This window comes from Pelmatolapia mariae, linkage group LG5, assembly GCF_036321145.2.
Source record: "Pelmatolapia mariae isolate MD_Pm_ZW linkage group LG5, Pm_UMD_F_2, whole genome shotgun sequence".
Lineage (NCBI taxonomy): Eukaryota > Metazoa > Chordata > Actinopteri > Cichliformes > Cichlidae > Pelmatolapia > Pelmatolapia mariae.
In genome coordinates this window covers 2,944,256-2,959,627 of record NC_086231.1, presented here as the reverse complement: position 1 = coordinate 2,959,627, position 15,372 = coordinate 2,944,256, and the positions used below count along the sequence as shown (strand labels likewise).

General features: G+C 43.7%; 1 protein-coding gene across 1 annotated transcript; it reads left to right on the top strand.

Moving 5' to 3' along the window:
* Window positions 1–748: 748 nt before the first annotated feature.
* LOC134627347 (uncharacterized) lies at window positions 749–15,017 on the top strand. Its single transcript, XM_063473353.1, has 2 exons — window positions 749–1,668; window positions 3,065–15,017. Exon 2 carries the CDS (start codon window positions 7,664–7,666, stop codon window positions 13,664–13,666), a length of 6,003 nt encoding a protein of 2,000 aa, XP_063329423.1. The 5' UTR covers window positions 749–1,668; window positions 3,065–7,663; the 3' UTR covers window positions 13,667–15,017.
* Window positions 15,018–15,372: the final 355 nt, after the last annotated feature.

Here is a 15,372-nt window from a genome sequence, read left to right as displayed (position 1 = left end):
ATTTTTGGGGGGTTTAATAAATTTGTCCATATTTCTAGAAATGAGAGCTGCTCCATCCAAAGTGGGATGGATGCCGTCTCTCCTAACAAGACCAGGTTTCCTCCAGAAGGTTTGCCAATTATCTATGAAGCCCACATCGTTTCTGGGACACCACTCAGACAGCCAGCAATTTAAGGAGAACATGCGGCTAAACATGTCACTCCTGGTCTGCTTCCCAGCAAAGCCGCGCATGCTTATTTAGGAGTGGAGGAAGCACCAACTACAACAATGTGGCCAACAGCTGTGCAGTTTCTCTACGTCACCACTGTTTTCCAGATCTTACTTTTGCCCTCGTATGTGGTTTTTAAAGTATTCTAATCTGATCTTAGAGTGATGCTTTCTGCTCTTTTTGTTTTTATTCTGCTTCAGTAACTTTTTAATTTTATAGGTTTAGCTGCAGGTTTTCTTTGATTCCTGGCAAATAAATCACTGAGCCACCCTAACCTCAGAGACAGACTTTGAGTCCGTTTCTGTCTGTGTGTGTTGAATTAGAATGAGATTAAAATGTTTTTGGAATAGCAAATAATTTCTGTAAAATATCTAAAAGTTAACTTAATGATAATGTGTTTTCAGGCTGCCCTGGGAGTGAAAACAAATCCTCAGAAGATCCACCAGCACCAGATTCTGAGACAGGCGCAGAAGAAGTAAAAAGTCTAAATGAAGTGGTTTGTTCCCCAGCAAATTACAGAAACACAGATTCTTAGTTTGTGGTTGTCAGTTAGTTAGAAAGCACTATGCAAATAGATGAAGGTACACACAAGAGTTATCACGTGTGTGTGTATGTGTGTGTGTGTGTGTGTGTGTTAATTTAAAAAAGAGTGGGTGGATTAGCTTGTTACGTTGATTAAAGTAAAACCCTTAAAACAATCTGATGAAACTGTCTTGATCAAATGTCCAGCACAGTTAACCCTCTGCAGTCTAACCTGCTGCTGGAATCAGAAATATTTTTTAAATATCTGTAATCCTTGAAGCATTGTGTTATGCTGTGCTTTTGGAGAACTGCAAAGGGAACACTAATGTTGATACCTTTAAGACTAAGGTTTGATTCAGGCTTCTGTGAGAAATCTTTGTCAGATAGAGGAGGTGGCTGATATCCAGAAATCCTACCAGTGGCTGGACAAAGCTGGACTGAAAGACAGCACAGAGGCACTAATCATGGCAGCACAAGAACAGGCTCTGAGTACAAGATCCATAGAGGCTGGGGTCTATCACACCAGGCAAGACCCCAGGCTGTGTAAAGATGCCCCAGAGACAATCCAGCACATAACAGCAGGGTGCAAGATGCTAGCAGGCAAGGCATACATGGAGCGCCATAACCAAGTGGCCGGCATAGTGTACAGGAACATCTGTGCCGAGTATAACCTGGAAGTCCCGAGGTCAAAATGGGAGATGCCCCCAAGGGTGGTGGAGAATGACCGAGCTAAGATCCTGTGGGACTTCCAGATACAGACGGACAAAATGGTGGTGGCTAACCAACCGGACATAGTGGTGGTAGACAAACAGAAGAAGACGGCCGTAGTGATCGATGTAGCGGTTCCGAATGACAGCAACATCAGGAAGAAGGAACACGAGAAGCTGGAGAAATACCAAGGGCTCAGAGAAGAGCTCGAGAGGATGTGGAGGGTGAAGGTAACGGTGGTCCCCGTGGTAATCGGAGCACTAGGTGCAGTGACTCCCAAGCTAGACAGAGTTTAAAGTTAAAAGTGTTTATTTATAATACTTTAAAAAGTGTGATGCAAATCTTATAAAATCAGTGTCAAAATGCTTTATAAAACCATAAAATACACAAATATCCATTATTTTGACAGTTGCTTGATTCTTAAATACACCAATATCAGTTTTAACAGCACAAACTTCATCACTGTGAAAGGCACAGCTGCTGATGACTCTGAATAAAAACAGTTTTTCATCCTGAGAAATTTTACAAACAGATGTGAACACCTCACATACAGACAGACGTTCCTCCAACAGGTCGACTCGACAGGAAGACAAAAGAAAAAGTCAATCTCATCAAGTTTAAATACAGTCAAAGGTTTGCAGGAAACTTTGGTTTGTTCTGACAACAACGTGAAGCTGAGTGATATTTGAAGAAGTCAAAGCAGCTTTTTATTGGATTTTGTCTCGAACTTCTAAAAGCTTTCACACTGACGTGCAGTCAGTTTCCCTGAATGAAGAATCTCTGCTGCACTGATGTTTACAACAATCTGACATCTACAAAAGTAGAACCAGTTTCTGCAGGATCACCAGCACCTGCAGTAGGTTTTGGAGTGAAACACTTACAGTTGATATAATCAATATGATCTCCTTGACTCATCACAGACAGCAGTGAGAAACATGGAGACACAACAAGACGGATTTAAAAAATAATAATAATAAAAGGGATGAAAATACAAAATATTAAAAAAGTAATGTTGACCTCAGAGATACGAATCCATTTCCCCTGAAATATACAGACACACTACAGCTGTGATGTTAAACAGTTTGTGACTGAAGTGGCAGCTCAGCGTCACCGTTACGAGCTTCCTTAGAAGGATCGTCTCTCTGGTTTCTCTGAGAAGCTGCAAAAGAAGAAAACGTGAGAACATGAAGGATGAGATTATAACATCATGTCTCTGCTTTACTCACAGATGGAGAAAAGCAGCAGTTTGTGGTAACTGTGGTACAAAAACATGTAGTCAGACTAAAGTTATAATTTAATGCTCAGAACCTTGAATATTAACTGATAAAGTTTGCTGGCATTATGTGAAGATGAACAGCTCCATGTTGACATGAATGTGCCTGAAACTATCAGAATAATCCTGGTGTGCACACTCTGAATTATGAGGTTTTAGTTATTAGGAAACAAACCACTATTTTCCTGTTTAAAGCAAAAGATTCAAACATAAAATGTCAGGAATGTGAACTCGACACTGATCAAATCATCTGTTATATGGATGTCTAACCTTACAGAGATAAGAAATAAATCATAAATAATAAATCCATTATTCTAACTCACCTTTCTTGTGTTTTCTGATGTACTTTGCAGCTACAGATGGAGCCAGAGCTGCAGTGACAGTCAGAACTCCAGAAAACCACAAAGCTATGAACACACCGACTCCACAGCAGGACTTCACCTCAGACGTTTTCTCTGAAACACATGAAAGTTCATGCAGGACTGTAGCAGGACGCCACATACAGCACACTGGATACACACAAACATTAAACACAGTCTAAACAAGGACACAATAAGATCTTACCACAGTAACGCACGTCGATCTGATCACGGGTCACGTGGCCCATCTCCTCCTGTGTGGCTACACAGTGGAAGAGGCTGCTGTTTGTCCTGGTCACCGTGGTGAGGAGGGTGATGTCATAGCGCTCTCCTGTGTGTGACACCTGTGGGTCCTCAGCAGGAAGGATGTTTCCATCGCTGTCCCTCCACTCTACTTTAGGCTTTGGAGAAGCACCTCTGACCTCACACTTCAGCAGCGCCTCGTCCTCGCTGATGTTCAGGATCCCAACAAACGGCTTCGGAGCTGCACCTGTGAACACAGCATGAAGCTGCAGTTACAGCACAAATGTGATGCTATGCTCTCTGACAGGGGATTTCTTTAAATCACCCTGCCGTTCTTCAGCTGAGACGTCTGAGTCAGAAAACACAACACTGCAGTTTCTTTTACTCGCGAGGACGGTCACAGAGCGCTCGCACAGGAGACACTCATGGACTCGCGCTTTGTCACCGTCTGCGTTCTTTATTTATACAAGATTGTTCTGTGTGTGTGTGTGTGTGTGTACAAAGATAACAACGTTATTCTCAGAACTCAGAGTAGTACGCAGTACATCTGCGTATGCTGTGAATGATAAACTCATCATCTGTGAAATTACAGCTTCTAAACAAGGAATAACTCAAATAGAGAAAACAAAATAAAACCAGGGAAAACAGTCAACAGTCTCTATAGCATCTGAAGCCATGTTTGAAGAATGTACATTATCTGGTATGTAGGTGCAGCATGTGGTGTTGAACAATCCTCCTTTCTCAGCCAGGATCATGTGCAGTGCTACACGATGTTGCATTACAGCAATTCTGAGAGCGTCTATTTCTTGATTTTGTCCCTCGTTGACCTTGCAGCATGCTTTGAGAAACAAGCCGAATCCATAGTCCATTATCTCACTTCTGAGAGCATGTTTTCCAACTCCTGCCCACAGGAAGAGTGAGTTGAGTATCTTTTATCCAGTTGTCCAGAGTTTGAATTCTTCAGGTACGTCGGTTCCCCAGATTGAGTCATGTGGTCTGACTGTTGAAGTTGAGCGTTTCTTCCTGGATGAGGATGATGATGATGTTGTTTTTACAAAAGTCATTCTGAAGGTGTGATCGGAGATCAGAATTAGTGCACCTGTCCCAGGGTGTTTCCCATATATGGTTGTGTTACTGTGCTCGGCATGTGCGAGCAGACGTAACAGTCTTTCTCTGTGGTTTTGTTAAACACATATCTGTATCAGGCATTTTTCATCCAAAGATGGATGTGATCTTGTGTCATGTCCATTAGGTGTAAGTTGTTGTACGTCCATCTTCTCTTTCTGCCTCGTGGCTCGGCTGCTGTTGGCATCGGCTGGGGTCCTGTAAGGGTGAGCCTTGTAGTCAAGGTAACCACCAGGGTTCCCCTTCACACGTACACCTGGCTGCCTAAAGTTGATCGGATAGAGAGCGGAGTGCGGGCTTACCCCACGGGGGCCCAAGAATCGCACTTACCACCCTCACCCCCGAAACAACCAGGCGTAGGCGCTTCCTCCTTGGTGTCGGGGCTTCCCGGGACCTCAACCTTTTTGCAGTGGCTCTGATGTATCCAAGATGGTCTCTCTGCAATTTTACAGGCTATGGGTGTTGTCAATAGCACTTGGTTTCAACCTGCAAGAGACTGGAGAAGAGTCTTACGGCAGTTTATTGTTCAAAACAATATCCTTATTTTCTAGTAGTTTTGCCATCCATTCTGCCAGAGTTGTTTCTCTGACGGATTTTTCTAAAGGTTCACTTTTTGCAACTGAGATTGCATTTTTTCCCACTGGATAAATCTCTGGCCATTTTGAGAATAGTCTATAATCACTAGAGCGTATTTTGAGCCTTGACTTTCACTTAGTTCAATAAAGTCCATGTGAATGGTGTAAAATTGATGAGGTGGTGTGGGGAAATGTACTCTCTTTGTCCTCAAATGGCCTTGTGAATTGTGTTTTTGACAGATCATGCATGTCCTCACAAATTCTTTTACTGAAATTTCAAAATTTAGAATATAAAAGTGTGTATTAAGGACCTGGACTATACCCCCCTGAGGACATATGGGTCACCCCATGTGTCACTAATGCTGCTGTTCTGCACAGGGACTTAGGAAGTATTGGTTGTACTTCACAAGTCATCAGATCATTTTCTAGTCGTGCTCCACACTTTAACCATTTCTTCTGTTCTGTAGTTGGTGCGGCTATTTGTTCATCTTTAAGTACATCAAGTGGTATTTGCATAGAGGATGCAGACATTAATGTGTCTACAGATTGTTGTGAGGCTAACTTTGCTGCTTGATCTGCAAAGTTATCACCTTTAGTTATTTCTGATTCATCTTTCTGATGTGCAGCACATTTACATAATGCTAACTGTTTTGGCAATGTAATCACTCCTAATAGTGTTTTCAGAAGAAGATGTGCATGCTGTACTGGATGTCCAGTAGATGTAATCACTCCTCTGTTCTGCCAAATTTTTCAAAGTGACGCTGCTGAAAAAACATACTGACTGTCAGTGTATATATTTATATCTTGGCCTGCGTGTGTGAGGATGTCAACGGTTTCGCTTCCGCAACTCTGTCTGTTGTAGTTACTGCATAGCCGATGGCTACTTTTAGACGCTGAGTCGTCTACAAAACGTCAGTGGAACCAGCTTGTGGTGTACAGTAAATTGCAGCTCACGGCTTTGTCTCCTCATCTAGTTTTGTTACACAGCAGTGTAGATGACCTTCTTCGGGTGAGGCCAAAGGTGTGCTCGGGTTCAACTGACATCATTTATCAATTCTAATCTGTGATTGCGACAATAAGATTCCAACATTTTAGAGTTGTCTCGCATGTGTGAGGTAAGACAAAGTGGCTTAGATTAAAATTGAAGTCACTAAGTAAACTATATTCATCTGTAATGCTAGTTTCAAGTTACTGAATGCTTCTTCTGTTTTATTTCTTTTTTGGTGCAAGACTACATTTTGACTTAAGGCATTTAGGTCATTTCTATTTTTTCAAAGAACTCACACATCTCACATATTTCAAACTGCTAAGTTAGGATTTGTTTTTGTTTGTTTTTTTGTTTTTTTCCCTTTGCCTTTTTTAAAAACTTCTTTATGTGAACTGTGACACCCACAAGTGTATGGTCACAATAATAATTTTTTTTGTGAATTGTTTTGATGTGAAAGACCTGATTTTATGGTGGTATTGCACTTGTCATTTAGAGTTATGGACAATGTAATTGCGTGGCATTGCCACAAGGGGGAGATAGCGCTGACTGCGATAGGTCATTGCAACGCTTCTGTGCCTCAGACGAGGAAGAGCCTGCAGACCTAACGCAACTGATGTCTCCTGTCTCTGCTTTTCTGTTAAAAATACAGGTTAGTACTTTAAGTTTGCTCACGGCAATGTACATATAAAGGCAAGAAACCGTTTTCTGTCTTTGGTTAAAGACCGCAAATGTTGTGAGAGAGTGTGTTTTCACCAACTGAGAGTATGCTAACTATATCGCCATTTGTAATGGAAGCCGCCATTTCACTCGTAGTCTAAAGAGGCAGCTGGTCTTATTATCTGTTTTATTTTGTGGCAAATGCAGCTCTTGGACACTTCTTTTATCCTGACATTATTTGAAGTTATAGTTTATTAGAACCTACCCAGTTCTTATGTGTCAAATGTAAATAGTCTGATGTATACTGTTTGTGGACGACTGTAAACTGTTTGTGAACAATGCTAGAATATTTTTGTTTATTGGTTACTAATGTAATATATTGTTTGAATCTGTTAAAGTATAAAGAATATATAATGGTATATAAGCGGGTTAATTGCAGTGTTAAGGGTACTGCACAGAAATGTTTTGATGCTGAATAGCAGTAGATTTGATTACAGATTTATTGTAAATAAGGACACTCATACAATGATTAGTTTGTAAGTTTATTCTTGTGAGAGTGCAAGGTAACCAAAAGAGTTTGAGCTATGGACTTAATTGAATGTGTTTTGTTGTTAAAAGAGAAATGTGTGTGTCTAAATGAAAAGAGAAGGACGTTGTTAAATTCTGTTAATAAATCAGACGAGGAAGAGCCTGCAGACCTAACGCAACTCATGTCTCCTGTCTCTGCTTTTCTGTTAAAAAAACAGTTTCAAAACAGGCCCATCGAAGGCCTGTAACATAATTTTGGTGGCCCGTACGGGGATCAGCATGCTACGAGGGCGACTGCTGATCCTTTAATCAACGAACCAGAGACGGTCATCACAGGGCAGACGTGTTGGAACAGCAGACGTGCAACTGAGGCAGCAGCGGGACCTGTGTCGAGGAGGGAAACCCCTGCTGGAGAGGTGACGTGCTGCGTGTTTGAGCTGACTGCACTGTGAGGATTTGCTAGCCAAAGAACACACAATGGAGGACAGTGAAAGAAAAGAACTAGCTTGGCAGATCAGAAAGAGTCTTTATGCACTGACAGCAGAAGAACTCTTCCAGATTGCTACAAACATCACACCAGTACCGGATGTGGACCCTGCAAGTGTAAGACGTGGTGATGAGGAAAGTTGTTTTGATTATATATGTGCTTATCTGCGCTGTAAGACATTGCTTGACTTAGAGGATCAGGGGTTTTCACACCTACTGTTGTTGAAAGATGCTATTATTCATCTCATTGATAGTCGTATCGCTGAAGTATCTCACCCTATAGTCTCAGAGGAAAATGTTGTTACTCTCACAACACTTAAGCACCCTGAACAGAGTGATGTACTTACCTCAGCTAGATTGCCTCTTGAGTCTGTTAGTCCACAAGTAACAGAGTATGAAATGCTAAAGGCTAACTATGAGGCACTTGGTAAAAAGTTAGCAGATTTACAAGTGACATCTGCAACACAAGACACACCCACCCCCACCATTACACAGCCACTTCAGCCTCGAGCTGAGAGCGTGACAAACAGTCACTCCACCACGGACACGCGACACTCCAGGCCTGATCACGTGGTTTCCCTAAGAGACCTGCCATTTTTGCAACGCAGAGAGTTTAAAGTACATGGGGGTCAGGTTGGGGACATTGCATCTGACATTAGCTACCATGGACTGTGTAAGCAGATTGAGGAGGGGCTCAAGGTGAAGCACACAGAGGGAGAGATCATTCAAGGTGTGCTCCGTATTATCAAGCCTGGACAGTTTAAGGACATGTTGATCAGTAAAGATGACTTGACCCTCATTGAACTCAAAAGCTTGCTACGTTCACACCTGAGTGAGAAGAGTGGGAGTGAGTTATTCCAGGAATTGTTGAGCACTAAACAACATGACAATGAAACTCCCCAACAGTTCCTTTACAGGATGATTGGACTGAAGCAGAAAGTCATGTTTGCATCCAGGCAGGATAACATGGACGTTGCGTATGAGACACGTACGATCCAAAATGTGTTTCTACGCACCATTCATCAAGGTCTTCTGCCAAAATATAGTGACATTCGTAATGAACTCAAGCCACTACTTTCAGACTACAGTGTGTCAGATGAAGCCTTGATAAGGCAAGTGAACAAAGTGTCAAGTGAAGAGAGTGAGCGACAGCGAAGACTGGGATATTCCATTCGACAAAAGGTAACACATGCTCATACTGCTCAACTTGAACCTGCTAAAGACACTGAAATGATTGACTGTAAATCTAAGAGTAAGAATAAAGTCATAGAAGAGCTGGCTGCAAAGGTGGAAACTCTGACCAAAGTGGTGGAGTCTCTCACAGCCAGTCAGGCTCGTGAACCCACTTGTCAGTGTGCACACCCAAAACAGAAGCCCAGACAAACTGCAAAACAGTACGGCTGTCCCAAGTGTATTGAAAGTGGGGTTACTTCATGCACTCATTGTTTTATCTGTGGAGAGACAGGTCACAGGGCAGTGGGATGTCTCAAACGAAACCAACCCAGAAGCTCTAGTTGGCCTCCTGCTGAAATACACACTCTCAGAACCAGTGAACAGCCAGACCCAAAATCACCAGGTACGTGCTCAGAAGAGTTTGCTCATGTCAGAAGTAGTTGGGCGACCCCTCCAACGAAAAATGCAGACACAGGGGCAAGTGAGAGGGTGGCACAGCTTGTTGGAAAAAAATGTAAAATCAAGTGTTACATTCATAGCTTTGCAGTGGACTGTTTATTGGACACAGGTGCACAAGTGAGTCTCATTGATCGCCAGTGGGCAAAAACCTACCTCTCTGACCACAAACTCCGGCCACTGACAGAACTTATTGGAGATAAGGCTCTTAGTGTGCTTGGTGTTAATGGCCAGCCATTACCCTACGACGGCTGGGTGGGCGTGATGGTGAGTCTCCCAGAGAATAGTGACCCAAACTTGACTGTACAAGTCCCCTTTTTAGTAAGCAGTGTGCCCATGGACTGCCCCCTGATTGGTTTCAATGTAATTGAACAGCTGATACTGGGGCCAAATGCTAGTACAAACCTCATACCCACCATTGTGAGCCTCCTGCGCAGCGCAATGAACCTTCAGGATGACACAGCGACGGCACTGGTCAACTTCATCCAGACCAAGCTTACCAGTGATAGCGGCGTCAGCCAGAGTGTCCTAAAAGTGGGCCTGCATGATGTAGTAATCCCAGCTGGTCAAGTTAAGTATGTCAAGTGTAAAGTTTCCTCTACAGTTGACATGTCTAACCCCCTCGTGCTCTTTGAACCAACTGAGAGTAACCCACAACTGCAACAGCTTGATGTCGGCAACAGCCTCCTCACAGTTTGTGACGCCAGAGTCCCATATGTCAAAGTACCTATTGGCAACCACACTAAGCACGATGTGATCCTCACTGGCAGAGCAGCCCTGGGAACTATTGAACCAATAGCAGGAGTCGTACAAACAGACTTGCCAAACCTCAGTGAGCCCAAAGTGACTCAAGATGTCGACTCTGATGTATCTCAAATACCCCAGCAGTGCGGTGAAGATCAAGCAACACAGGAATGGGATCCACCTGTTGATGTTAGCCACCTGACTGAAGACCAACAAACTGTTGCCAAGAAAATGTTAAGGGAAGAGTCAGGGGCTTTTGCACGTGATGAGAACGACATGGGGTGCATTCCCAGCTTGGAAATGACAATAACACTCAAAGACACAACCCCAATTCAGAAATCATACACCTCAATTCCAAAACCCCTCTATAAGGAGGTTAAAGAGTATATTGAGGACCTCCTAGCAAGAGGATGGATTGTAAAGTCTAGATCTCCTTACTCTGCGCCAATAGTTTGTGTCCGGAAAAAGGATGGCTCCCTAAGGCTCTGTATAGACTACCGTCTCCTGAACCAGCGCACAGTACCTGATCGCCACCCATTACCAAGAATCCAGGACCTCATTGACACCTTGGGAGGTTACAACTGGTTCTCCATTTTGGACCAGGGAAAAGCCTATCACCAAGGCTTTATAGCAGAAGGATCACGTCATCTGACTGCATTCATCACCCCCTGGGGCCTTTATGAATGGGTGCGAATTCCCTTCGGCCTTACCAACGCACCTGCTGCATTCCAACGCAGTATGGAAGAAATGCTGGCTCCCCTTCGGGATGAGTGCTGCATCCCATACTTGGATGACATCTTGTGCTTCGCCAAGACTTTTGAGGAACACGTGGAAGGGCTGAGGAAAGTCTTGGGAGCCCTGCAGAACTACGGAGTCAAACTCCGGCCAACAAAATGTGACCTATTTAAAAGAGAAGTGAGGTATGTTGGGCGTTTAGTGTCAGCTGAAGGAGTACGCATCGATCCAAAAGATCTCGAGGCGGTGTACGCCCTGAAAAAGGAGACACCTGCCATAGTGGGAGATGTGAGGAGGATCGCTGGGTTCCTGAGTTACTATCGCTCATATATCCAGGATTTCTCGAGAATAGCAAAACCCATCTATGAGCTTTTGCAACCCAAGAAAACCAAAGAGGAGCATCTTCTGGGGAAAGTTACAGGACAGAAGGGGAAAGGTGCACAGTTACCATCCAAAACACCAGTTGAGTGGACCGAAAAGCACCAGGGCGCCCTGTGTAAGTTGATCGATATGTTGGTAAACCCCCCTGTACTTGCCTACCCAGATTTTGAGCTTCCCTTCGTCCTTCATACAGACGCATCTGATAAAGGACTTGGAGCCGTTCTCTACCAACATCAGAATGGAAAGCTCAGAGTGATTGGATACGGCTCCCAAACACTGACACCAGCTGAAAAGAATTACAGACTCCACTCGGGCAAGCTTGAGTTTCTCGCCCTCAAGTGGGCTGTCTGCGAGAAGTTCAGGGATTACTTGTTCTATGCCCCGTATTTTACCATCTACACCGACAACAATCCCTTAACTTATGTCATGAGTACCGCCAAGTTGAATGCGGTTGGGTTTAGATGGGTGGGAGAGCTATCAGATTTCAGGTTTGATATAAGGTACAGACCTGGAAAAGTAAATGTTGACGCAGACACCCTATCGAGGAGTCCCCTTGACATTGACAGATACGTCGCTGAATGTACAAAAGAGCTCTCCAAAGAAGCTGTTGCCGCTACTTGGGAGGGATGTGGAGCAGGCAAGGATGGAAATGTTGCATGGATCGCTGCTCTGGCTCTAGCACAAGGTGACCAGCTTGAACCAGTAATCCGAGAAATGGTCACGCCCATCAATCTGGATGAACTACAAAGGGCTCAAAGAGCAGACCCGGCGATTGGTGAGATCATGAAAATGAAAGACTCAGGTCAAAAGCTGACAGATGACATGAGACGGAATGTGAGAGGTCCTGCGAGGAAAATGATGCATGAGTGGACAAAGCTGAGCTTAGAAGATGGAGTTCTGTATCGTAAGACTGCAGAAAAGCGTCAACTAGTCTTACCAGCTAGCTTCAAATCCGTGGTCTTGAAACATCTGCATGATGACATGGGGCATGTCGGGGTAGAAAGAGTTCTCAGCCTAGCGAGGCAACGGTTCTACTGGCCATACATGAGGCGAGACATCGAAGCCTATGTCACCCGGCAGTGCCCGTGCATCAAACAGAAGAAGCCGGTGACACATGTCCGAGCTCCCATGTCCAGCATTACCACAAGCTCACCAATGGAATTGGTTTCAGTCGATTACCTCCACTTAGAGCCAAGCAGGGGCGGATATCAGTACATCCTAGTTGTGGTAGACCACTTTACTAGGTATGCCCAGGCCTATCCAACCCGCAACAAGAGTGGCAAAACTGCAGCTGAAAGGATTTTCAGTGATTATATCCCCAGATTTGGCTACCCTTTAAGGCTGCACCATGATCAAGGACGGGAGTTCGAGAACGAGCTCTTCCGGACTCTGCAACAGTTGAGCAATGTGGGGCACTCTCGAACAACCCCGTACCACCCTCAGGGCAACCCAGCTGAACGCTTTAATCGTACCATCTTGCAGATGCTGAGGACCCTGGGTGAAGAGAAAAAAGAAAGATGGAGAGAATATCTCCCACAGATGGTTCATGCGTACAATTGCACGCGCCATGAAGCAACGGGTTACTCGCCATTCTTTCTGCTTTTTGGTCGACATCCACGAATGCCAGTAGACCTCCTGTTCAAGTTGGTTACTGATGGAGAACCACAAACTGCAAGAGGTTATGCTGAGAAATGGAAAGAACGAATGACTGAAGCTTACAGGATTGCATCTGAAAACAGCCAAAAGTCAAGTGATCGTGGGAAGAAACACTATGACCGGCACTTGAAAGGAGTGATACTCCAACCTGGTGACAGAGTACTAGTGCGGAACCTGACTGAGAGGGGTGGTCCTGGCAAGTTAAGGTCCTACTGGGAGAACACCATTTATGTGGTGAAGGAACAGATCAATGACAGCCCAGTCTACAGAGTGGCCTCAGAGGCAAATGGGAAAAGAGTGCGTGTTCTGCATCGCAATCTACTGCATCTTGTCAATGAGCTTCCTGCGGACTTGCCTGCTGTAAATAAAGGGGACGGGCCATCCGCCGTCAAGAAAAAGAAACCAAAACCAGCTCAAAGAGAGACAGCATTTCAACCCCACTCTGACACAAGCTCCGATGATGATGAGAGTTCAATGTATTATGAGTTGAGGTATGATTTGAGGAGTGGAACCAAAGAGGATGCTCTACATACCTATAACCATACTGATGGACCCTCAAGGGGAACAGCTGAGTTCAGCAGAGTGGTTAACTGTGGAGCACCTCAGCCGACAGAAGCAACAGTATTGGGGGAACGAACAGCAACAGATGAATTGAGGGAAACAGGAATAGAACAAGATGGTGGACACCAAAGCACTGAACTTGACAATGACATGGGAGAGGAGGAGCATGAGATTGTACGGGAATCAGGAGTCACTGAAGTGCCTTTCACAGTCGACGGAGGAGAAGTGGGACTGCCGCTTTCAGAAAGGGCACGGTATACGCCCAATGGTGACCCCGCCGACAAATGAATCAGTTCTAAGAAGGTCTACTAGAGAACGACGACCTGCTACACATTTCACATATGACACCCTTGGCCAGCCCTCTCTCCGGGTGCACCCATCAGTCAGTTGTGCTGAAGTGCACGAGTCACCAAACACGACACACTACACCATGCCACCATATCCCCTGTTACCTTACTTCCCCCTAGTGCCATATCGCATTCCAACATCTCACTGTGCACACCCAGGCACCTTCCCTGTATATTATAACTGCCCAATCTATACATGTTAGTACACAAGGAATGTGGGTATGTGGGAAGGGAATGTGATTTGAATTGTTTGAATAATGAGTATAATGAGTTTTAAAGGGTAAAAGGTTAAATGTCAGGAGCCATTTTCTTTTTGTTGGGGAGTGTGTGACACCCACAAGTGTATGGTCACAATAATAATTTTTTTTGTGAATTGTTTTGATGTGAAAGACCTGATTTTATGGTGGTATTGCACTTGTCATTTAGAGTTATGGACAATGTAATTGCGTGGCATTGCCACAAGGGGGAGATAGCGCTGACTGCGATAGGTCATTGCAACGCTTCTGTGCCTCAGACGAGGAAGAGCCTGCAGACCTAACGCAACTGATGTCTCCTGTCTCTGCTTTTCTGTTAAAAATACAGGTTAGTACTTTAAGTTTGCTCACGGCAATGTACATATAAAGGCAAGAAACCGTTTTCTGTCTTTGGTTAAAGACCGCAAATGTTGTGAGAGAGTGTGTTTTCACCAACTGAGAGTATGCTAACTATATCGCCATTTGTAATGGAAGCCGCCATTTCACTCGTAGTCTAAAGAGGCAGCTGGTCTTATTATCTGTTTTATTTTGTGGCAAATGCAGCTCTTGGACACTTCTTTTATCCTGACATTATTTGAAGTTATAGTTTATTAGAACCTACCCAGTTCTTATGTGTCAAATGTAAATAGTCTGATGTATACTGTTTGTGGACGACTGTAAACTGTTTGTGAACAATGCTAGAATATTTTTGTTTATTGGTTACTAATGTAATATATTGTTTGAATCTGTTAAAGTATAAAGAATATATAATGGTATATAAGCGGGTTAATTGCAGTGTTAAGGGTACTGCACAGAAATGTTTTGATGCTGAATAGCAGTAGATTTGATTACAGATTTATTGTAAATAAGGACACTCATACAATGATTAGTTTGTAAGTTTATTCTTGTGAGAGTGCAAGGTAACCAAAAGAGTTTGAGCTATGGACTTAATTGAATGTGTTTTGTTGTTAAAAGAGAAATGTGTGTGTCTAAATGAAAAGAGAAGGACGTTGTTAAATTCTGTTAATAAATCAGACGAGGAAGAGCCTGCAGACCTAACGCAACTCATGTCTCCTGTCTCTGCTTTTCTGTTAAAAAAACAGTTTCAAAACAGGCCCATCGAAGGCCTGTAACAGAACCCTTCCCACAAGGTTCCATTCTTCCTATAGCAGCTTCATATACATCATGCACCAGACTTCTAATCTCTATGTGGATGCATTGCTCACAGCTTTAAAACTAGGCATTAGTAAATCATATGCCTAATCATTATGTGTCACTGTGATCCACAAGTATGATCACAAGTTTGTTTTTCAAACCAACAAAACAAACAAACAAACAAACAAAAACAAATTGCTTATGGCATGAACGCTTTACACACATGAGTCAGGACACAAAAGAAAAAGCTGCTGTCAGA

What these genes read in the sequence shown, in the direction of transcription:
- LOC134627347 (XM_063473353.1), top strand. Translation starts at nt 7,664, where the DNA reads ATGGAGGACAGTGAAAGAAAAGAACTAGCTTGGCAGATCAGAAAGAGT.